This window comes from Aplidium turbinatum, chromosome 11 (genome assembly GCF_918807975.1).
Source record: "Aplidium turbinatum chromosome 11, kaAplTurb1.1, whole genome shotgun sequence".
NCBI classification, from domain to species: domain Eukaryota; kingdom Metazoa; phylum Chordata; class Ascidiacea; order Aplousobranchia; family Polyclinidae; genus Aplidium; species Aplidium turbinatum.
The window spans coordinates 4,454,249-4,479,850 of record NC_137482.1 but is presented as its reverse complement, the minus strand read 5'-3'; the positions used below and the strand labels follow the sequence as shown (position 1 = coordinate 4,479,850).

Below are 25,602 nucleotides of genomic sequence, written 5' to 3'. Positions count from 1 at the left end.
TACAATAACTTCATGTTATTTAGATAACACATTTCTCAAGTTTTTTAAGACATATGTTCAATGATACATTACAATAGCAATGACCATCATTCAAGACCCAATCAAGGTGAGCAGCTTTATTTATTTGTCAGATTAGCTTACACTTGTATGCTACCAATGTCACTTTTCGAACATGTTGTATACTGTAATGATCATGATTTGATTAACCAATTGAGCTATCCGCCCCGATAGCTCAATTGGTTAGCGCGTCACTTCTGGAATGAAGAAGCTTCAAGATCAAGCGACACTGGTTTGACTCTCGGGGTGTGCGCTTGAGCAACGCATGTTAAGGACTGCTCTCCTTTCAGCGGCATCTAATGGATGGAATAGTTCCCCGGCAACAAGACTTCAACAATCGAAAACTTCACTAGCTGTCAATTTCGGTGACCGGGCCTGCGTCAGTGATTCAAAGCCTCTACAAGTCTGTGAAACTGCCAGGATTAAGCTCTGCAAGAAGCTTTCCCAGTCCGAGGATAAAGATTTAATCAATCATTTATTTTGTATGCTTTGTGGCAACATTTAAGCCACTGAGATTTACAGATACAATGCAACTGCCTATATGAAACAGCAAAGTGACGTACAATCAGATAGTGCTCCTGTTAATTTGGCATACCATTAAATGTCTTGCCAAGACACAGCCATGCGCTTTGGAGTGGTGTTAAACAAACATAACTCAGTCTTCGAAATTAGCATACTTTTACTTCGGCAAAAACGTTGCCGAGGCCAAACGGCAAAAGTTGAAATTGCCTCGGCAATTGCTGTAAACGTTTATTACGAAAAAATTGTAGGCTACCACAACATGTAAAACGAGAAGCGAAAAATATAACAGAGTAGTCTATCAAGACCGCATTGTTTGATTTGTTGTGATGTAATAATACCAAAAGTAGCGATAAACGTTCGAGTCAGCACAAATCGATTTAATTTTCCCGACCGGTTGTATTGCGTAACAAGAACGCCCAATAACAAATGACGACGACAACGTCATTTTTTAAGACGCTTGAAGATGCAAAACTGCCAGTTCATGAACGCGCGATGTCATATGATCGGAAGCATTACTTTTCTTTACTGCCGAAGTACCATTTATCCAATTTTGTACTACTTTTTTAACTGGGCCCCGTAGCTTTTCTAATTCCGATTTGTTTCCGTCATAAAATTCTTTACAAATTTTGCAAAATACTACACTAATATGTTTCTCGGCAGCCGATTTGTAGCAAGAATTGACAAACCGCAATTAACAAAGCTCACTCTAAAGGTTAACGCGTTAACCTATTACTTACATGTATTCGACGTCTGTTGATGTTGTGTGGTTCGTTGTGAAAGCGGCGCGATCGTTTCTGATATAGCTGGACGAGATGACGGAAGGCGAAGCGCGATAAGGAGTAAATGCTTACAATAATTTGACGTCTACTGGAGTTGAATCAATGCAAATAGGGTGATATTTCTATAAGCGCCAGCGAAGTAGAAAGTAACCCAAATAAAAACATTGAATCAACCTCCTAGGATGGTGTGGTCTGAGAAAATTAGGGTTGTTTTTGTAACCTTGTGGTCCTTACCAGCGCTCGTGTGGCCTCGGCATTTTTATTGCCGAGGCTAATGTGCCATTCATTCATCTGCCTCGGCAATCACCTCGGCAATTGCCGATTGCCGAGGCTAATTTCGAAGACTGTAACTTTAAACGTCACATAGACTTTCCCAATACTTAGCTGAGGACCCAGTAAGACTCGTGGTAAATGAGATTGCATGATTATGAACATTACTCAAAGCATATCATAGATCAGGTGGTGGAGTTCTGAAATGTCAATTGCTTTCACTGTGCTACGCTGATGCCTTGTTCAAAAGTATCAATCAGTTTTATTGTAAGTCTGCTCACTTTGGAGCTGGTGTACAAGTCTTGCTCTGATTGAAAGTACCATGATGTCAAAGCTTGCAATCAATCAAAATATAGGGTGAAGTATATAACTGTTTTGTGCCTTGACTACTTCACCTTTGCTTTAATATTTCCTAACCCCAACCGAACCCCTCATGTAACCCTGAAGGTTAGGGTTAGAAAATAGTGAAGTAAAGGGATTCTTTTCATAAACAGCTTTCGCTTGGTTGAATGCTGTTCAGTGTACTGTTCACACACAGATCGTTTGATTGGCATTTATTTTGTTGCGAGTATAAATACGTACATTCATTAAGCAAAGTCAAACAATACAAACAATCATGTAGAATTTGTGGATACTGCAACGGGTGACTGCGACAGGTGGCATTCTTCACCCCTGTATGACTTAGTTGACTCCAATCTTTGACATATATTCATGTTATGGCATTTATGACCAGGTCAGAGACTTGTACACCAGTTTCCTCACTTTTATGTCAACACTGTTTTGAAAATTGTGTTGATAAAGCAATTGTAGTAGTGACTTGTGTATTCTTTTATTATATTTTTTTATTTGCATCAAATGTATAGGTTTATATTTACAAAGTGCAACACAACAAGATAACAGTTAATTTCTATAACTCAGTGAGAAGACAATGCTTATGAGCAGGCCTCGAAATTCCGGGGGTCATGGCGGACATGACCTCCGGAATGACCTCGAATGTCTGCCAAAGCCGACTCATTGGTCGGTCATAAATGACCGCCGCAAAATTCTTGACAAAAATAGAGCTAATGCAGCAAAAATATATTTTAAATTTGAATTGTTACAATTGTTTGTTTAATGCGAACAAATACGGAGCTGAAACAATTAATAGTACAGGCAATTGCTTTAAAGATCACATTAGAGTGGCGTGGTTAACGAGCTGATAGCAAAAGTAGCCATTTTTACATCATTTCAATGCCTTGCAATGTTGCCTTGAAATAAAGTTGTCTGAACTTTTCGGCAGGATATGTATTCTAATTTTAACAATGAGGATTATTGCGTTACATTGATCGTTTGTTAAAAAGAAACGTCACAGAGAAGCAAGTCTCAGCTGGGTTCCGCACGTGCTCAGGCGAATGTGGCGACCTTATTCACGCTGACACTGATAGAAATAGAATTTCTGCAAAGAAGGGAGGGTGTTAGACTAACACTATTGTGTTAATTAGTTAACACTAACACTATTGAGGGCTAACACTATTGAGTCACTAATGCGCATTTGTCTGGACGATCCTGAGCTGGAGATTTATGACCCCGCGCCGGCAGTAATCGCTTGGCACAACGATTCTATAACGCAAAAACCACGGAATAAGTGATCGTAGTTGCTTTTGTAATGAGGAAATTTGGATTGTTGTTTTCAATTGTGTTTATTGCGTCATTACACGACTGTCATTAACGCACTGATTTATTTGCAAGCAATCTGCTCCAGTATAGCCTACTTCAGGGTCGGTTAATTGAGCCATCAACCATTGCAGAGTTATTCTGTTGTAGAAAATCTTCTACAAACACGACTACACAATACTGTAGTGTACTTTTGTGCAAAATCTACGTATGCAAAAAATATGTCCGGTTGAGATATTAAATGTCCGCTGAAAGGGCCAGTCCGGTAGGACATGCTTGACTGCCGGAAAAAAGTACAAATTTCGAGGCCTGCTTATGAGGACAATGGATGCACTGCAAGCATATTTTTAAAGTATTGCAATCTTCTTAGCTCTCGGCAGCCATGGCCATCGAGAAGTCATTAAACGGCCTTAGAAACTATGATGTCGATAGGCCTTGTTTGGTTGTCGGCTTCCACAAGCTAACAGTTTTTCATTCAGTTGGTATTTGAACTTTTTTTTTCGCTTGCATTTGTATTTTTAACTTTTATCTCCGCTTGGGTTTGTGCATTCTCTTTACTCGTATTCACAACCTTTTTTCACAAACAAGGAAAATTCTTTCACACGCCGACAAGAAATATTACTGATAAAAGTTTCGCAAAAAGGTTAAGCATTGATCTATAAAAACTTAAAGACTAGCTCAACCTACTTGGGGAGCAGTGCATTTAAATACAACTAAAAGTATGTTTCAGGGCCTTGTTTGCGTTGTTCTTATCTGACTGATCTCAAAAACATGATATTAAATAATGGATTTTTGAAAACACAAATTTTTACTGGATGTTTCATTTTGTCTGCTGGGAGTGAGAATTTAACTGCCGGGAAGAAGCTCTGGTAGGCCATTTTTAGATGCTGGAAAAATAAAGGATTAATTTGACTGGTATTGATTTGACAGAAGCATCATAATTGCAGAGTGCATTCATGTGCGGTGTTGTATAGTTGTAATATGCAAGTTGTTTTTCAGAATATCATTTGGCGTTTCTTGAACCAATACGCGTATGCAGATGCCTTGTTTCTAGCAGAACGGTTGTATGCTGAAGGTATTGAAAGTTTTGAATTACCGTATGTTTAAAAAACTCTTTAGCTTGGTTAATTTTCAGAGAACAAACTTAAAACAATATATGAAATGAGTATAACGTTTGTGTAAACATGTAGAAATATTAGTATTACTGTATCATACTTAATTTTCTGTTAAGAGTTGAGAGAAGATCTTATGACAAGATGAGATTTTATGCAATGTGATGACACTCTTTGGAAATCTCAAAGTTAACTTTAAAATGAGTTTAATGAGCTCTTTACTGTATTGCTTGCTATGTTATACTGTCCATCCCTTTTAATTAGAACTTTGAAAATCAAAATTTTCTTTTTCTGTTTCAGTGTGAAACCTATGAATATAATTAGACTATATGTATTGTTAGAGTATCATTATTTTGTTTGATGACATAAACTAGTTCTCATTAACAACATTTGACTGTTTTTGGTAGATGTTAAACTAGATTCCTTCTCCACAGTAGAAGTGCCAGTAAAAAGTCAGCCTTTTACATACCAGTTTATGTTTTTCTTTAGTTGGAACAGAGGAAGCATTGTTTCTTCTTGCGACTACATATTATCGACTGGGAAAGCCGAAAATCACTCAAGTTTTATTGGAAAAGCATGGTATTCATCAACCACAGTGCAAATTATTATACTCCCAGGCCTGTTGGGAGTTAGAAGAGTAAGTTTTTTTCTTGTTTGTTATGATTTGTTTTCTCGGAATGGCCCGATTCGGTGAGTCCGATTCGGTGAGTTCCCTATTCGGTGAGAGCCTTTTTCGGTGAGAGCCCTATTCGGTGAGTTTTTTTTTTTAAATTGCGCGCCGTAGCCTAATTATCATTGCCGTTATAAGGGTTGGGGGTTTTTGGGGTTAGGGGTTTGCGGTTTTGGGGGTTTTTGGGGTTGGGGGTTTTGGGGTTTGGGGGTTTTTGGGTTTTTTTTGGGAGTTTTGGGGGTTTTTGGGGGTTTGGGTTTTTGGGGTTAGGGGTTTTAATTAGGCTACGGTACCCGATAATTTTCAAAAAAAAAATCAAAAAAATCACCGAATAGGGCTCTCACCGAAAAAGGCTCTCACCGAATCGGACTCATCGAATAGTAGCAGACCCGTGTTTTCTAGCCTTGCTTTTGTATAGTGTGCATTTGTAGTCTGAAACGGTCGGCTATTGTCTGAATTATGCGGCCTGAAACTTGCTTTGAGATTAAATATATACAAGCTAAACTCATGAAAGTGTTTTGTAGGTATAAATGCTTTTTAAAAACAAGAGCAGCATATTTAAATACCGGTAGGCTATGTGTACAATGTACTTATCTCACAAGGTTTTAAGCCACTTCTTAAAATACTTAACTATTAAACTTTGGATGTAAATTTGTAAAAATGTTTGGCACAAATGAAACATATAGATTTATTTTCAGTCACAATTATTTACCATACTATATATGTTTTCCAGCTATGCCAAAGCGGAGCAAACGCTTGTTGGTAGCTCAATTAAATTTCGCTGCATTTTGAATGTAATAACAAACGTGCAAGTTGAGCATGGAGATTCTGCTTGCTTTGCTCTTAGTTTGCTTGGCAGGATTTACCAGCAAACAGAGCGGACAGAATGGGCTGAAAAATGTTTCACCAAGAGTTTAAATTTAAATCCTTTCCTGTGGTCATCGTTTGAAAAAATGTGCAACGCAGGTGACTATTCAGTTATTTTGTTTGGTACAAGCTATTGGAGAAAGCGTATTTATTATAAATCAAACAAGCCACATTAAAATTGGATTATCATTAATTATATTTTTATTACCGTACTACGTTACTTAATTTTTAGTCACAGTTTTATGCCTTTCCCAGCAAGATACTATATTCGAGGTTGGGTACATTTGTTTGATTATTATGTCTTTACAAGAACGATGGCTGCAATACTGTTATTAAAATAGGCTGCCGTAATACGAAATTGTTCTAGGCCGGACAAAGTGTATGGTATTTAATTTCAGTGACTTAAAGGCCTTAGAATAGATGCTACAAACTTGTGATGAATCATAACACTTTTCTATATATACTTTGTGATATAAAATGTATTATTTCTTAATTGCAGGAGTGAAGCCAAGTCCTAATGAAATGTTTAACGTCTCGTCATTGCATAATTTGGTCGATTACAAATCAGCCCATGGGCCTTCAAATCTAGGTATGAATATTGAATAACATTGTCATGTATAATGTTGATGTTAAAGATGTGCTTTGTAGAAAAATCAAAGAAATTTTGCTGACGATTTCCTTTTTATACCTATATAATAATGTTTTGTTTGTTTATGTTTAGTGAATTGTGCTGACGATTTCCTTTTTATATACAGTAATCTAGTGAATGGATGTTTTTTTTTTTAACTTAAAATTAGCTTCTGAGTCCAAAACACCAAAGTTAAGCTTTTGATTCGGGAAATTATTCGACATTTGAAACACAGCACAATGAATTAAAAGTTTTGGAGTATTATTTCTTTGCGTTTGGAGCAGCACTTATTTTGTTCAAATCGAAATAAAAGTTTGTTTCTGCTTGCCACTTAGCAAAAGAGGAATAGATTCAGGATCTTGGCTGCGCCTCTGGAAAAGAGGAATAGATTCAGGATCTTAGCTGCACCGCTGCATTGACACTATCTGCTTTGTAAACCGGTGTAGAGTAACGCACATCTGCGATGGATACAGTGCTATATATAAAAAAAACACATTCATTGTTATTCGGCTCAGCTTCCGCGCCTCAAACACCTCAACCTAATCCAAGTCAAGTACGAAAGAAAAAGGGAAATATCGTTAAAGTGTTAGCCCCAAGCCAGGTTGGGTCCAACGTGGAAAACATTGAAACACCTCCGAGTACAACACCCCAGGTAACGGGAGTAGCTTAGATTTTACTAGTTCTCATAGAAACAAGATATAACTTGCGACCGGCTTAAAAAGTTGAAATTAAAATTTCTCCTGTTATTCTATACGATTTAACATCTCTTGTTCCCCGTACTGCAAGGGTTGGACGCAAATAAGTAAAATTAACTAAAAAGTAGTTTGGGATTATTTGACACTTTGAATTAGTGCAAGTGTTAAAAATTTTCTTGTTTTTTGAGTCTTTACTGTTTTACTTTGAAGCGTTTGCATGTGGTGTGTATATTAATGAGAAGTAGTTTGGTAGCACATGTGTTGCAGAATTTTTAATATGAAACCTACTGGGTAATAATTATTTCAATTTGATGCGACATTCCATGTTTAGAATCCAGACTTCCAAGTCATGTCAAAAGTAACTCCACGGTCTTCAGCTCCACTCATTGTGCAACCGTTTCGTAGCGCTGAAGGTATGCTGATTCTCAAGGACTCGGCGGATATTGTGTTATTAAACAACATTAGCAAAGCAAGGAAATCTTCCATAATTTGTTGAAATGATGATTTTGTGTGTGTATCCCGACTTGTATTCGGTTATTAAAGATTTAGATTAAGTGCATGGAAGACAAGGAGAGTAATTTTCATGTTGGCAAGTTAATTAAGTTGCTAACAGTGTTTTTTCAAGACAGGGACGAGTCTCAAACCAAGGTCTATCATTCAAAAAAAACTATCAACCTACGTAATGTCAATCAAATGCTCCCACTTCTCAACCGACCAAAAATGAGATTTTTTTACTACTTCAATTGTAGTAAAACGAATAAACTCAAGACGTCACGAATCACTAGCATCAGATTCAACGTCTGCAGAAGCTGAATCAATGTTAACATGGGATGATTTACTAGCTTGGATCTCCAGGCGACTTCAGAGGGTCTGCTACTATTCGGCGAGTCCGATTCGGCGAGTCCGATTCGACTAGTCCGATTCGGCGAGTTCCCTATTCGGCGAGAGCCTTTTTCGGCGAGTGCCCTATTCGGCGAGTTTTTGAAATTTGTTAAAGGAAATTATCGGATGCCGTAGCCCAGTTATCCCGACCAGCAAAAATTGCCGTTTTTACATCGTTTTAACGTCGCTAAATGTTGAAATCGTGTAGAAAAGAGAACTTTGCTGACTAGGATACGGGTCATTTCATTATAATTTTAAGAGAATTCATGATTTTTTCCACAGGGTTCTTTAATATTCATTATTTTTTTATATGTTAATCAGTGCAAAAAATGATGAACAATAAAAAAAAAATTTTTGAAATTTGTTGAGTGGTTTTCGAGATATAGTCGTTGGAAGTTTTCACCACTAGGTGGCGATTTTATGACCGAGTGAGGTGGTCCAGCAAGTCTTTTTGTTAATATATGATATGTTAGTGACATTTTAAAGTGTAAATATATGTATCCCCCTATTTTTGGGGTCAAGGAATCCAATTCTGAGGTCTAAAATGCATTTAGATCAACCCAAGTGGGTCTAAATAGCATTTCAAAATCAATTTCCAGACTTTGCATATGCCGAACTTCTGGAGCCCTTTTTGGCATGTTTGAAAAAGTTTGGGAATTTTTTTTTTTTTTAATCATGATCTATTAATCCTATTCTATTTGGAAATACATGATTTATAATTTAGTATTGACCATAGAGAAAGTTAAGAGTCTTACAAGTAATCTTGTAAATTTCATGCAAAATTTATACAAGTATCATATAATTAACAGATGGATTACTTTTTAACATTGTTAAGAAATAATTTTTTTTTTATTAACTTATCAAATTTATAGGCTATTGCATGAATAATGTACCTGATGCCTTATTCACTATTTAATCATTAATTAAATTATTGTGACAGTATATATAATATTGTATTTTTCTAGAATTTAAGTCTTACATGATACATGAATTAATTTATATATAATATATATTCTGTTATTCTGTATTAAATTGTGTTGCAAACGTCAGTTTGAGGAAGATGGAACCCTGCAGTCTTGGAGTTATATTGGACGATGAAAATTGTCACAAAATGAGCTATGTGAGGAAAATGGAATTAAAAGCATTTGCCGAGTATGGGGATAGTGACAAAAAATTAATTTTGTGGAGATCTGAACTCAGATACACTCACAAAGAGTCAGACCTATCAACAATTTGTCTCCATCATGAAAAATTATTTCTTGGAATTGTCTTCGAAAGAAAGTTTTCTAAATGTTGTAATATACTTAATGCACACAAAAACAAAGCAAAAGGAACCCACAAAATATCAATAAAAATTGCTGAAAAAATGGAACAGAAAAACTTATTTGTCATACCAGGATGGAGAATGTGTGCGTCTTGTTACAAGACCATTTCAGCACTGGAAATACCACGTGTAGCTTCATCAGATGATGACAAGAGCATAACCTCAGACGATTCAGTGGATGCTGAATACTCCAGTGAATTGAAAAAGATAGTCAGTAAGGCTAAGGTTAACAATACGTTGGATGCACTTGACTTATCACCAATGCATAGCTCACATGGTCTCTCAAAACGCCGTAGAACAGATCAAGGGATAGAAAAAATAAACACAGTTAAGAAGAAGCTAGGGGATTTGTACAGTGGATTGCTTGAGGTAGAAGAGATTTCAATGGAGGAAGATAGTGTCATTAACATGAAAGAACTTGCCCTGTTGAAGAAAAAGGCTGCTGCACATGATAGATTAAATGAACTGATAAGAGATAAATTACAAGCCACCAAATCTTACAATGAGCAAAAACACATTCTCACATTAATACCGGAAAACTGGACAATTTCTGAAGCTGCAATTTATTTTAAAGTTTCTGAATATCTAATCAGAGAAGCAAATTTATTACGAAAAGAGCATGGCATACTGGGACATCCAACACGCAAAACAAGGTTTGGAATTGATGATGAAACGGTGAAAGCTGTATTGTGAGTGAGGATGAACATTTTGCTGGAGTGCACACATTTAATGCTGTACCAAATGTTATTAATATATTGGATACAAATGTCAATGATTATGTTGCTTGTAAGTTTGATGGTCAATGGTGGATAGGTCTTGTTGACGAAATTAATCAAGAAGAAATGGATGCACACGTTATGTTCATGCATCCACCTGGACCAAGTTTAGATTTCAAATGGCCGACTGATAAAGACCAATGTTGGGTTCCATTTACAGAAATTATCTGCATAATTTCAATACCATTTGCAGCAACTTCAACAGGACGTACCTTTCGAATCAGTGACAGTGACCGGAGTAACATTGTTGCTAATTTTGATTAATTTGCACCTTGTCAAAATAATAACAATTTCTTCATTTGTCTGCTTGAACCGGGACCTTGTATTAGTTATTTATTTCAAGATCATTGATTTACAGTGGCTTACAGCTACAGGTATGAAACTCATTATGACAATAGTAAAATGTTTTAACATTTCATATTCAGCTGTGTGCTTTTTAAGATAGCAGAAATGAAAATAAGACATTATTTGTATTTTCGGTTAGTATTTGATGACCGCTATTTACACAAAACCTTGGTATTATCACAATAATTTAATTAATGATTAAATAGTGAATAAGGCATATAGTGCATACATAAGGCATATAAGGCATTAAATAGTGAATATATACTGTCACAATAATTTAATTAATGATTAAATATTGAATAAGGCATCAGGTACATTATTCATGCAATAGCCTATAAATTTGATGAGTTAATAAAAAAAAATTATTTCTTAACAATGTTAAAAAGTAATCCATCTGTTAATTATACAGTATGATACTTGTATAAATTTTGCATGAAATTTACAAGATTACTTGTAAGACTCTTAACTTTCTCTATGGTCAATACTAAATTATAAATCATGTATTTCCTAATAGAATAGGATTAATAGATCATGATTAAAAAAAAAATAAATTCCCAAACTTTTCCAAACATGCCAAAAAGGGCTCCAGAAGTTTGGCATATGCAAAGTCTGGAAATTGATTTTGAAATGCTATTTAGACCCACTTAGGTTGATCTAAATGCATTTTAGACCTCGGAATTGGATTCCTTGACCCCAAAAATAGGGAGATACATATATTTACACTTCAAAATGTCACTAACATATCATATATTAACAAAAAGACTTGCTGGACCACCTCGCTCGGTCATAAAATCGCCACCTAGTGGTGAAAACTTCCAACGACTATATCTCGAAAACCACTCAACAAATTTCAAAATTTTTTTTTTATTGTTCATCATTTTTCACACTGATTAGCATATATAAAAAAGAGAAATTTTTGAGGACCCTGTATTTTCTCTCTTAAAATTATAATGAAATGACCCATACGTTGAAGCTGAGAAACATTCACAGAAGCCTTTCGAATTGTTCCAAGAACCCATTTAGCATAACATTTCATTTGTACATTGATTCAACGTCTGAATACATTATCTTAAAAACGCAACGTATCGTAGGGCTTCTGTGAATGTTTTTCAGTTTCAACGTATCCTAGTCAGCAAAGTTCTCTTTTCTACACGATTTCAACGTTTAGCGACGTTAAAACGATAGGCCACACATTTGGTTAGCCTTTTTATTCTGTTACTACAATGTAAAAATGAACTGTTAGGCTAACTGGGTTCTTGGAACAAATTTTTGCTGGTCGGGATAACTAGGCTACGGTACCCGATAATTTCCTTTCAATCTAAGCTGTAGGTCACACATTTGTTGATCCAAACTAATCATTTTAACTATTCAAAAGTACTAACTTATAGACATAAACATGATTTTTTTTGTAACATTGTCTTTGTTTTATTTTCCCTTCATATCTTAAATTTTTCTGAAGGTGTTGCGACCGTGCCAAATTTCTTTCAACTCAATAACTTACTTCGGTCACAAGCACGTTTTAACTTCGCGTTTTGTCGCTTCTACCTTTTTCTCGACCTTTGCTATGTTGACGTGTATTGTTTTTGATATGATGGTCAAAAATAAAAATAACTGAACTGACATGACGAATTTTAATTTAATAGTTCAAACATTTTATTTTTATTCCTTTCTGCACGATTTCAACGTTTAGCGATGTTAAAACGATGTAAAAACGGCAATTGTAATTAGGCTACGGTACCCGATAATTTCATTTTAAAAATTTCAAAAACTCGCCGAATAGGGCACTCGCCGAAAAAGGCTCTCGCCGAATAGGGAACTCGCCGAATCGGACTGGTCGAATCGGACTCGCCGAATCGGACTCGCCGAAACGGGCCATTCCGACTTCAGAAACCTTCCGACTGCACATATAACACCACAGTGCAGAACAAGTTGTGGATACCGCAAAGATGGCTTTTAAGATATGCATGTTGTGCCCATCAAGTTAATTTTTTTCTATATAGCTTGGCCTTCTCATTGGAATTGATTTGTGGTTTTTACTTTGTAGAAAACAGGGGCGTATGCGAACGGAAAACTCCAGCCCACAACGACAGCGATTTTCTAAGAGTAAGTGGACATTTTTATTGTACAAATGTAGATACAAACGACCCGTTTTAACCTGATGTTGCATGTTCGCTGTGGTGGTTGCGGTTTGTCACCAGCTTTCGGAACACAGACAAATGACTTAGTCATTGCACATGACTAAGGAAGAACTGGTTTTCGAAACCGAGTGACAAACCGTTACTAGCACAGCGGACCCGCAGCATCAGGCTAAAACAGTCGTTTGTATCTTCACTTGTGAGATGAACAACGATCATGTAGCTAAGCTAAAAGCGAAACGCAATCTATTATACATTTTTTTGAAATAATCCAAGCATTTTTTAACCAAATTTTTCGAAAAATCCAACCTTTCTGTTGGCGAAAAAACTACTTGTTGCTGGAGTTTGAATTTCAACAATGAAACTCGTCTCGTTTGATATTTTAATTGCTTACGTCATCGAACAACTACCCAATCCAAAGAACGAATAATTAAAGCAAAATCAATCCGAAAAACTGAAACTATCGAAATCAACTTTTTTCACCGAACTAAAGAGGTGCCTAAGATCGAAACAGTTGGTCTTTACCTACAGTTAATAAAGTCTTTTTAGGCATTTTCTTAGTCATTGTACATGACAAACCCTACTACCACCACAGCGAACCCGCAGCGTCAGGCTAAAACTGTATCTACACTTGTGAAATAAACATAAAAATAGTTTTAAAGTCAGTTAATTTTTGCTTTGTGTGGAGCAACGTGTGCTTGAGAGGTTGCTTATCTTGTTGTTTTCACTTGTTTAATAGCCTATACAAGGCTTGACAGTTAACTGAGGATCGAACTCAGTATTTCTGACCGCCTTTCCGAAGACGCGCTGATCGCTCAGCGCTTGTACTTTTTCTACATTCACATTTTGAATGTTTGTTCTTGATGGCCCATTGGCCATCCATGGTGCAATGTTTGACTACAAATATATTTTGCATGCCTGCTACACTTTGCCATGATGCTTTGTTGCAGTCCACACCGTCGGAGGCCAGCGAATGGGATAGCTTTGTCGGCTCCTACACTGGGGCTCAAACGAGCGAGAAGAGACTGACAAGGACACAGATGAGGATAGCTGAAACCGTCGGCCGGCTGAGCGGTTTGAGTCCACTAACTCCAAGGTATGTGCTTCCTTCATAAATCTTTTATCTCCGAGTTCAGTGCTGTAGCAAGTTTCTGAGAAATTTAATATTTCAAATATTCAACGATAAATCACGTATCGAATAAATCAATGAGTATGAAGTCTTGAATAGAATTTATCAAAAATTTGTTTTTCTGTGCCCAAAGCATATCATCAGCAGGGCCTGATTAAGGCTCATGGGGGCCCGAGGCACAGCTAAGTTTAGGGGCCCCTGTTGGCAATCGCTTTCAATGCAATACCATGTAGTCTCTGCGAATAATGAAATATGGGCTAACAAATAGTTCAAGCAAAACTATAACTTCATAAATATTAATTTAGCCAATTTAACTACAACTTTCTAACAGTATGAACACTCTTGTACTTGTTACAAAAATTATTGGATGAAGAATCTCTCTAACAGATTGGAAATTGAGCTCATTTCAATTTCATACTGGAAACACTAGCAAAATATAGGCTACATTTGAATTTGAACTAGCAGAGTTTATTAATGGATCCTTGAAACCAGTGCTGTGTTAAACCCTTTGTGGGCCCCGGGGCCAGAATAATTTTGGGCTCTCTACCGTCAAGCAGACCTATAATATTGTGTATATTTTCACTGCACCGACATGGAAATGTGGTTCATTTCAATAGACTTTCCCACCAGTTTAGAAAACAACACAAGTGTAAGTAACCGCAAACACAGGTTTATCATTTCTTAGCTACACCTTTGCTCGGAATGAAAGCCAAAAGTGTTAACAATTTCTAATAAAAAAAATACTGGCAATGGAACATATCAAACATAGGCTATCGGTCACGACGCGGTAATACCATCGTACAAAATTTTGACTGTTTGAACTTTGCCGCCGGTTCCGCGCAGATAAAATCTGAGGACAAAACCAAAACTGTAGAAATTATTAATTTCCATTCAGATTTAGTCATCTGGTAACAATTGTTTTTCCCCATTTTTATTTTTTATCTGGCAACATTACTTGTTCTGTCAACCAAGGTAAAAACATTGTAGCCTACAGTAATTGTAAACAAAAGCAGTGTAAAGCGTTTTGTGGATCAGGTGTTCAATTATTTTTATTCAACATTATTTCATTCCAAGGCAAAGCTTTCATAAATTTATGTAGGCATTCAAGTCTAATTAAAGTTTTTAGGGTATGGTAGCCTAGGTTAGTGGCAAGAATAAACAGCTTCCTTGTGTTAAGAATGATTTTTGTTTTGTACCGTACAACATGTGATATGCCAGGCTTATAAGGTATTTGAAGATAAGAGCAATTTCATGTGCATATATTCAGAAAAATTAAATACAGAAGAACGTTTCTGCTAAAAGTACAGGACAGGTTTTTCCTGCTCGCAACATCACTAGTCAAGGATATTTATAATTACGGTATTGTAAATGTTAAAATGAAATGATAATTAAACTATCTGAAATGCTATTTTGCTTACACCTAACAATTTTTTAAAACAAAACACTTTTATTGGTGAAAATAAATTGAATATGTGAATTCACAAAGGGCCCAACCCCATTTTTTTTTACTTTTTGTGCTTGCCGATTTCTTTCAATGAAAAGAAATTGATTATATGAATTCAAAAAGGGCCCTCCAGTTTGTTTTTTTTACTTTTTGTGCTTTCCGATTTCTTTCAATGTCTTCTAAATAATACTTTAAAAAAACAGCCAAATATTTCAAACATACCGGTACACACATAAAAAATACCCTATCAATTTTTCCATTGATTTTAAAATGGGCCCAACTAAAGCAATTGCACTTCAATTTCTTTATAGTTTCTCCACAGAATCCTCACTGAGTGAACTTTTTAGGTATGATGCTTCTTACCAGTATGTTTAAGCATATAATCATTATCGAAGTTTCACGACAAAAGTAAATGACCAAAATAATTAAAACAGTTGTGCCAAAAACACTTTGTGGCAATTGGGCCCTTTTTGAATTCATATATTCAATTGCATCAAACCTGTTATATGTTAAATACATTTCTGCAGATCATGTTACTGATGTTATCGCATTTTAACTTTGTTTTTAGAGATGTGTCAGTGTAGTTAGGGGCCCAAATTTGTATAATAGGGCCCAAATTTGAGATGTTTTAGTATAATAAGGGCCTAAATCATCTTCTTAATGGACAAGTACCTGCAGTGAACTTTAGCAACTCAAAAACACTTTACTGAAACGCAAAAATGTATTATTTGTGGCCCCTGAGATGGTGGGCCCGAGGTCTGGGCCCCCTTGACACGGCACTGCTTGAAACCTATAAAAGTATTGACGCCTACGGTACTAAGGTAAAAAAAAATTGGGGGCCCCCAAATCCAGGGGGCCTGAGGCCTGTGCCTCGTGTGCCTCATGGTTAATCGGGCCCTGATCATCAGACAAAACGTGTTGTATTTTGTATAGCTCTCTATTTCTCTACCGTATAGCTCTCTATCTTCAAGTGATTTGTGTCATTTTTCGGTGCCATTGCAGACACTTGCAACATCGAAATGGTCTGGCGTATTTTAAGGTCTTTCGGTGTGACCTATCGAGTATCGAACCCACGTCAATTGGTTATTGCAAGGAGATTGTTCAGTTGAAGCATCCACAAACTCCATTGATGCCCGTGGGTTATTTTGCAGCTTTGGAGTCATGCCTATGTACGAGACTCCAAGCCCGGTGTGGCAACGCAGTGTTGAGAATACAACACCAACAGATATGGCTCCACCTCCTCACGAAATGAACCCGCCTGTAAAGAAAGTAGGTATTCTCGTGAAAAGTGGCTAACTTCTCATAGTTTCTCAAACTAATCGTCTAAAATCTTTGTGTGAAAACAACATAGTCCAAGTAATAAATTTTAAAAGATCTTGTTTTTGTTGTTTTTTCTCAATCTAAAAATTACTGCCCCCATAGGCAGCCTTTCAATTTAAAATCACTATCTCATGACTTCTTTAGTTCCGGAAAACTGCGTAATGATGGCGGAGATTTATTCGTTTGGCATCAGTTTCTTGCAAAGTCGTTACCTCGTATGAGAATCACACTTTATCTTCCGTTTTATAAAAAATCACAGAATATATAACCTCACCTTTGTATTGAAAGCTATAATATGCTTTTAAGCTCTATGTAGGATATCACTATAATTGGATGATAAATTTTATACCCGGGTTGTTCATATCCTATGTTTTCCAGATGGTCACAAGGCAATCCCGTAAAGCCGGAGACGCATCCACGGCCACCGGGAAGTTGCTCTTCTCCTCTGAGAACAATCGCCGGGAAGCGAGCAGCCCGAGAATCGAATCCACGAGCCCGGTACCAGCCACTAGAAGAAGCACTAGATTTTTGAACTCGGGAAATTCCGTCAAGGTGGATGTAAAATCAATCTGGTTTCTGTGCTTCTTTCCATGACGTAAACGTTCAAACTCTATGGCATCAATAGTTCTTTAAAAATAAGCAAATAGATTCCTTTTTACATTCAGCTTACAAAAGTAGTTTGGGATGAAAGAGCCTCCTGAAAGTTCCATTCACTTTGGGTGTCAAGCTCTATTATCATCACTCTTAAATCATTTTCTAATCCGAGTATCAGTTTACTGACAGAAAACTGGACAAGGGCTGAAGAACAAGAATAACTTTTTTTAATTTGTCGCACAGAAACGTATAAGTTTGGGAGCAAAATAAATTTTGTTGTGCCGTATACAAATGATTAATAATGATAAACCAATTTGCTAATATTATTCAATCCATTCCATTTGACTAACGTTGGCAGGAAAATGCCAAGAAGGTGTCGAAAAGTAAAGCTCTTCAACCGAAAGATGGCGTCACAAAGAAGCATACTCGTGGTCGGACCAAACAAGGTGAGAGCTGCAGACCGATATCAACGTCGGTTCGTTATGTCGCGATAACGTCGTGTAATCGAGCGACGGGGAAGAGATTCCGCAAAGCCTTTGGCATTGACGAGAGTAGGACGGCGAGTTAGGTTCGCCGCCTTTTCTCCGGTAAATTTATTGCGCTCTGGATAGAAGTGTTTTCTCCGTTAACTTGCTTGACTCGTGCAATCTGAAACAGAATTTAATATTTGAGTTTTTTCACAGCAAACTCCGACATGCCAGTTCGCAATCTGTCTGACGAGATTTCAAAAGTTGATTGTTCCAGTGACAAAGTGAGAGCCATCGCTGCCTCTCAGCTCAGTAAGTAGTGTGCTCTCATTATGTTCCCAATAAAATGTCTCCAATTCCTCTCTTGCGGTTAAAATGCTTTTGTGATAAAATAATAATAAACCATTGTTCCAAGTCAGGTGCATTCACCAAAGAATATTCCTTTCTCTCCATTTTGCTTTCAAGAAGCCTGGTCTTGTGATGTTTGGTCAGCGCAGCTCATACTTAGTAGAGCGTTCTTTCAGTGCCGTGACCACGCTTCTAGGTGACAAAAAAATCGTCTTGATGTAGTTAGACCGACGGGGAGACTTACGATTGTTCCTATCCAAACTGAAATCCCGATATCAAGAGCCTGATGACATTACACCTGCCTCATCCGTCTCATTAGAGTTGGACTTTAAGTTGTGATGAATGGAGAATAACTTTGGTTTTACATTTTTTGTCAAAGGAGCTGCTTTTGATACTCTGTTTGTTGTCCAGAGGGGCGCTATTGAAAAAAAGTTTGGAAAACTGATATAAACGATGTTTCATACACCAAAAAGAATGAATCTACTTTCATAGTGAAAGACTTAAATGCGAAAGTTGCAGGTCATTATGAATTTCCTTTCAGGCGGATTGATGAAACTTTACCAAACAATGGGTCACGCGGTGTTGATGCTAAGTCAGTACGACTGCAAGAAGGCGGTGGCTTCTATAGACGCTCTTCCACCCCATCAACGCGGCACCTGCTGGTCTCTGTCTTTATTAGCCAGGAGCTACTTTGAGATGGCAGACTACAAAAATGTAAGTCTGCTTCCCAGACGGAAAATCAGCCGTTTTTACGTTGGTTTAACGTCTGGTTCAATGTCTCAGTCGTATATTGCCCTCATTGCTTGTTGATGTGTAGGTTTCACTGCGTTCATATTCCTTTAATAAGCTTTTCCTTTCCAGGCTGCAAAGGTGTTTGAGGAATTGCGCAACATCCACCCCCACCACCTTCCTGGCCTGGCTCTATACAGCACCACATTGTGGCACCTACAGGACAACGTGTCTCTGTCGGCTTTAGCTCATGACCTCATTAAATTGGACTACTTATCACCGGAGGTGTGTTGTTGTTCTAAGTTGTTAAAATAGATCATAACCTGCAGGGTGACATCACACTGCTGTGACAAGATAATGCAGGTTAACATGTGTTCATATGATCGGTTTTAGTGTTTTAAGAATAACAACATCAAGAATGAACTTTATCCGCCCCGATAACTCAGCTGGTTAGCGCGTGACTTAGTGAATGAAGAAGCTTCAAGATCAAGCGATGCTGGTTGGACTCTCGTGGTGTGCACAACGCACGTTAAGGACTGCTCTCCATTCACCAACCCGTAGTGAATGGAATAATTCAGCTCTCAAAAAAGCTTTCTTGGTCCGTGGGTAAAGATTCAATCAACAAACGGTTGGGTGTTCTTACTAGGTTTTGCTTTGTGACAAATGTGCATTTAGTTTAAGACGCGTTCTTGGGCAAGGCACTGGTGAAAATGTATAAAGCTAATGACAGGAATTCAATTAAAAATTCCGCTTTGTGAGTTTAATATTTGATACAGCAACGAATCCATCGTTGGTGACGCACAGTTTCGAACAAGTTTCGCTTCGAAAATGTCAAAGCATTCCCAGCTGTCGCCTTTCAAATTTGACATCTGTGGGAAAAAAACTGTTCCAGCAGCGCGGTGGTAGTATCATAACAAAGTGTCTTCATCTTGGTTTGCTGAAGATCAATCACTTCACCACGTTCATTATAAGGAAGCTTGAAATAAACATAAGGTTCAGTTTCGGCAGAATTACTACCTCTCACATTTCATCTGTATAATGTACTGTTGCATAGGGCTTCTCAAATTATGGGTCGCGACCCCAAACCGGTCGCCAACACATCAAAAGTGGCCTTCACTGGGTAGTCTGCACTGTAAATCGCCCTCCAAGGGGTAGTTTACAGGGCTCGGGTTCCAAATAGCGACTGTCAGAACAGCGACTGTCAATAGAGCGACCACACGACAGCGATTCATTTAAAACAGCGACTGTCAATAGAGCGACTACACGACAGCGATTCATCAAAAACAGCGACTGCCACAACAGCGACCTCACTTCTTTTATTAAATCCAAGGCTTACGCGCACACGCACTCTTTCACCCCCTCCATACATACCTTCCATCCCCCACACCTCTCTACACACGTATGCACGCACAAATAGGCAAACACTGCGTAGTGAAAGATTGAAACCAAAAGGGACTTTAAAACAACATTTTATTTGGACTATCCATAGAAGTCACATGATTTAAAAAGAAATAGGCTAGTCAAGCCAAACAACAGAAAGTCGTCAAGCCTTGCAATAAAATTCAGGGTCTAGAAAAAGATTGAAACCAAAAGGGACTTTAAAACAACCAAAAGTCTTGCAATAAAAATCGAGCCACGTTTATTTCTAAATTGTGAGCAAGGGCTCGAAGGAACTGCCGCAGATCATACTGGCCTCGATTTTGCTGTACAACAGTGATTCGTGTGTTCATTGTCACGTATCTTTTCATTCGCTGAGTCAGGTCTCTGCCTTGTAGTAGCTGGGTTCGGTTTGCCCGTTGAAGGGCTTCCTCCCGTCTTAAAGCTTCGATGAATCGAAAGATGGATGGATAATGAGTTTCCGTTGATCCCTGAAACGCATTGTGCCAACTCTCTAGCTGGTTGTTGGTTCGTGGCAGTCCCGCATTGGCCTCCAAGTCAAAACCTGCTGACTGGCATGATATAAATCCAAAAACTTCTCGCTATAGCTAAATTGAAAACTAGTTGTGTTCAAATTTGGCGCCTACAATAAATAAAATTCAAAAATATGCCACATAGGTGCCAGATGGGGCATTTTTATGGCACTTAAAGTGTTAAGTCGCTATCATAACAGTCGCTGTTTTAATGCAGTCGGCATTTATACAATCGCTGTTTGGAACGTCGCTCACTTCATTACGTCGCTATTATGAAGTCGCCATTATGACAGTCGCTGTTTTGACAGTCGCTATCCGGCCTGGATGCCAGTTTACAGATGTACATAAAAAGTTATTTTCTGAAATGGGGTTAACAATAGAAAATTTTTAGAAACCCTGCTGTAGCATGCTCCGTATTTATTGTGTTTTATCCGTTTGCATACAGGATATAATAATGAGGGTCGCCTGCAACTTTCAAGCTTTTCCAATTCTAGTAGCCAGAATTTCACAACACTTTATTTGTCTACATTTTTTTTTTCAATAAACCAATTTGTTGACGTTGCTTGAAAACTAAAAACGCAAACTATTCTCTTGACATCCCCAGACCTGGTGCGCTGTGGGAAACTGCTTCTCACTGCGCCGGGACAACGACAGTGCTGTTAAGTTCTTCACCCGAGCCGCCCAGCTCGCTCCGAAGTATGCTTATGCTCATACCTTGCTTGGCCACGAATACGCTTATGTCGATGACAATGAACGTGCCACCGCTTGCTTTAGGAAGGCGATCCACTGTGATTCCAGGCATTACAACGCTTGGTAAGTTAGCTTGTATACAGCAGAGATAACAACATCATATGACGTTACTATAGATTTTTTTTGGACTTTTTATGTTTTTGTTTTATATGTGATTGATAAATTTTTCAGTTTTTCTGTCTTGTGACCTTGACCATAACATAACTTAAAACCGCGGTAATTGGGGCCATAAACTTTAACATTAACATGTGCGAAGCTGTTTCTTGAAAAATAATAATAATATTAATCTTTTATTGTGCGCCACTGCGACAACTTACAGTATGCTACGACGACAGATACAACACAATAGGAAGCAGGGAAGGAACAATTAGTCTTTGAATCAACTGCTACTCTTATTTTGGCATACCATGCGTCGTTAGGTGCCCTTTGCCAAGACACAGCCACGTACTCAAAGCTGTGTCTAACCGATTTTTGTTTGCATTTTTTTTTCCTTTTTGTCCTGAAATTTTCTGAAGGTGTTGCGACCGTGCCAGTTTTCTTTTAACTTAATTACCGTACTTATTTCAGTCTCAAGCACCTTACAACGTTAGCGTTTTGTCGCTTCTACCTTTTTCTAGACCTTTGTTATGTTGACGTGTATTGTTTGCGCTGTAATGGTCAGAAATAAAAGCAATTAGACGTTCTCACCATTCGGCCAATAAGCTCTTCCCCATAGCAGCCTGTAGCAATCCGTATTTCAGGGTGGCAACTGACTAGTAGGGCAACTGACTATCAATTTTGTTGTCTCACTATCCGATGATGACTATCAAAACAAAATTCAAACAGTATGTGCGCTTTTGTTGTATATGCTTATTGCTTAGTATTACATTTGTTTTGTGATAAACCAAGGATTGATAGATGCTGTTTACCAGTAGGTCCAGTACGTAGACAAATAAATTTGACTCCCGACTCAATACTTATAATACAAACTAAAAAACGGTTTTCATTCAAGGTACGGTATTGGATCAATTTACTACAAGCAAGAAAACTTTCCTCTGGCCGAAATCCACTACAGGAGAGCTCTATCCATCAATCCTCGCAGCTCTGTACTTCTCTGTCACTTAGGTGATGTTGGGATCACAACTCCATTAATTTTAGCGGCGCAGACGAAGGGGGCTTCAACTACATCCCCTTTATGACGTCGCCCTATTTGAAACAATTATTATTATTCATTAAGTTCAGGGATATCTAGAGAAGGGGATATGAAGGCTCGCAGCGATTGCCTTATTCTCATGACACTACCAGGGCGGTAGTTTGTAGAGCGTTAAACATGTGGTTCTTTTTAAAATCGTAGAAAGTTTTGTAGTGCAGCTGGTACAATGAGCTACAGAAAACAGTTAGCAAATGTTACGTAGAGCATATTTAAACAATACTTGTTTACAAAGACAGTTGAAAAGTTACCAGTAAGCTGCTTTTTTTAATAAAGCCTTTGCAGTAGGCGAGATGTAAAGCAAGTATATGGGTAGTTGAATTAACAAGCAACCGTGAGCATGCTGTGAATATCCAGGCCTGATGCTAATAGCGCAATGCAAGTTATTATAACAAGATTTATTAAACTACTATCGGTGCCAATTGTCATTTTACGATAAACACAGATTATTTACGATAAACAAAAGCCCTTCTATTGTCAGACGCAATAAAAGCCTTCGTATCCCCTTCTTTAGATATCCCTGATTAAGTTATTATACTGGTGCGACGCGTCTCAAACAGAGGAAGAATTATAGTTGGAAAATGCAATCTGCATCACTACTAAAATCTGATGTAATCTGTCATTGTAACAGGAACTTGGTACTGTATATTCATGGCGGCTGACAGCCGCGATGCCTTTTGCCAACAAGATATTTCACGTTGACTGCATGACTTTTCTGTCAGTGAATTTTGTGCAAAAATCGTTTGTTTTTAACAGTAGTCTTATCTTGTTTCAAGAGTTTTTTTACTGCAATTTTGACCCAATCTTTATACACCGGTACTGTTCCATTAATTACCATACCGTAGTACTCTAATAAGTGTTCAATCGTTTTCAGCTGCAACAGTCGAACATCACGTGATTGGCGTAGGATCGTTCCGCTCGGCTGAATTTATTGCAATGTCTTTCTTTTGTTTTTCCAGGTATTGTTCAGCATGCTCAAAAAAGGTCGTCTGCAGCTTTGGCTACGCTTGGAAGCGCTCTTGCATTGGAACCTCATAATCCTCTGTGCAAGTTCCACAGGGCAAGCATATTGTTTGCTACGGAGCGTCACAACGAAGCACTTGAAGAATTGTTGCAGCTGAAGCAAATAGTGCCAAAGGAAAGCCTGGTGTATTTTCTCATGGGAAAGGTAATGGTCGTCCATTCTATGTGTGTACTTTCAAGGAACTTTTCATGAATAATCAGGAAAGTTTCAAAACCACGAAACCTCCTTTTGGCTGGAAATGAGGTAAACCATCGCAAGGTGTCGTAAGTGATAATCTGCATTGATTCCAACGTTTCGCTAGTTAGATACAACTTACTTCAGTGAGCTAAGGTCAGACAATGATTTGTTTAAGATATCCCAGCTAGCAAAATGCGTCTTTTTTACAGCAAAATAACGGATTTTGCTAGCTGAGATTGCAGAGCACAGAACCAGACCAATGTCAAGCAAACTGTCAGCCATTATTATTATTATGTCATTTCAGACTTACAAAGTTTTGGGTGAAAATCATCTTGCTATGATGAACTTTTCGTGGGCCCTCGACCTTGACCCTAAAGGGGCGAACAACCACATGAAGGATGCCATTGACATGCAACACTCGAATGAAGACCAGTCTGGATTCGAGGATCAATTAGACCACCTTGACGGTATGTTTGTTTACTGTCGCTCTACAACAGTTGAGATCTTTTAGCGACAGATATTTACTTTTAATTTTGTATGAAATGGTTATTTACAATGTCATCTCACTATTACCTAAGCTATCCTCACTATGTAATGCACGGAGAAACTTAATCTGTACCGTTTTCACAGTCTTTGGTATGACTCGACCTGGAATTGAACCCAGACCTGCTAGCGCTGAAAGCGATACCCTCTCGGCTTTTGGGCTGATTAAGATACCTATACGTTTCGCAGGAGAGTAGGCTGTCTTACAAACTGAATTACAATATCTCACAATTATCCATAGAATTGATCAGAAAATTCTCAAATCATCAAACACCATTTGCATTACCGCAATTGCTTTATTTTTTGTATGGTAGCCTATATGTATTTTCGAGGTACCGGTAATGACAAAAACAATACGTCACTAAAAACCTTTGTTGAAATAGTTTGTCGCTGTGACGGTCCTCTCAAACCGCATTGTGCTTGTAGAGACATCTACCAGTGGAGCAGAATTGATGGATTCCACAAGCCAAGAGGATTCCTCGTCCCATCCGCATGAACCGATGCAGGACAGCGACGAGAGCTTATGATGACGTGAGCTCCCGTTGTACGTCACTTCCCTGGCAGAAGATCGACCGATTTTTTCACGTCTGCAGACGTTGAATCAGTATAAAAGGACGGTTGATTTCCTGTCTTGGTTGTATTCGGGCGCGTCGCTAGTTAAATTTTTGAAGGGAGCCTCCAGGCTCCACCTGAATCGTTTTATCGCTTTTAGTTTTAATGTTGCCTTTATTTGTGAAGAGGTTATTGCCATCTTCAATGTGGCTGTGTGCTCAACAATATTGACGAAGTGCGATGCAAGTTTTTTTTACTAGTATTGAAAATTACCATTTTTGAGAAATCGCCGTTTTACGATTATCAACTATAAGTACGGCATTTCATTGCCCTTGGTTGTGTCTCCACCAGGGAATTGGGACTTCAATTGAGGAACAGTGGTCGCATCTTTTAATTTGTGATAAATTTTCCGCATTAAATTTATTTATTAAAATCAACCCATTCATGTGTTGTCTGTAGATGAAAATAGAAGATTCTTGTTGCTTCGATGAACTGAAGTATCGAACAAAACCAGTCTGTTCTTGTTAGCTGTTGGAGTATCAGAAACTTCATAGGTCAACTGACGAACACTGAGCCTACGAACAACCCCTTGTTAGTGGCTTGTTTCGGGTGGTTCTTTTAAAGGCAGGGGTGTCCAAACTTTTTTCCAGACTGGCCAGATTAATAATACGGAAGTACCCGCGGGCCAACAGCCTCTGACAATCTTGTTTT

The 25,602-nt window shown here is 38.0% G+C and overlaps 1 protein-coding gene across 1 annotated transcript; it reads left to right on the top strand.

Moving 5' to 3' along the window:
* Nucleotides 1-25,330, top strand: LOC145779431 (cell division cycle protein 27 homolog). Its single transcript, XM_082591019.1, has 20 exons — nt 1-106; nt 4,281-4,356; nt 4,883-5,030; nt 5,797-6,029; nt 6,430-6,519; nt 7,074-7,210; nt 7,585-7,666; nt 12,625-12,683; nt 13,666-13,811; nt 16,440-16,557; nt 16,987-17,160; nt 17,561-17,648; nt 17,886-17,981; nt 18,559-18,731; nt 18,879-19,031; nt 21,261-21,469; nt 22,398-22,510; nt 23,555-23,763; nt 24,101-24,263; nt 24,766-25,330. The coding sequence occupies exons 1-20, from the start codon at nt 80-82 to the stop codon at nt 24,864-24,866; spliced, it is 2,595 nt and encodes an 864-aa protein (XP_082447145.1). The 5' UTR covers nt 1-79; the 3' UTR covers nt 24,867-25,330.
* Nucleotides 25,331-25,602: the final 272 nt, after the last annotated feature.

Excerpts from the sequence above, each read along its gene's own strand:
- LOC145779431 (XM_082591019.1), top strand. The coding sequence starts at position 80 with ATGACCATCATTCAAGACCCAATCAAG. Across the intron at positions 18,732-18,878 it reads AGATGGCAGACTACAAAAAT|GCTGCAAAGGTGTTTGAGGA; the intron begins GTAAGTCTGCTT and ends TTTCCTTTCCAG. Across the intron at positions 23,764-24,100 it reads TGTATTTTCTCATGGGAAAG|ACTTACAAAGTTTTGGGTGA; the intron begins GTAATGGTCGTC and ends ATGTCATTTCAG.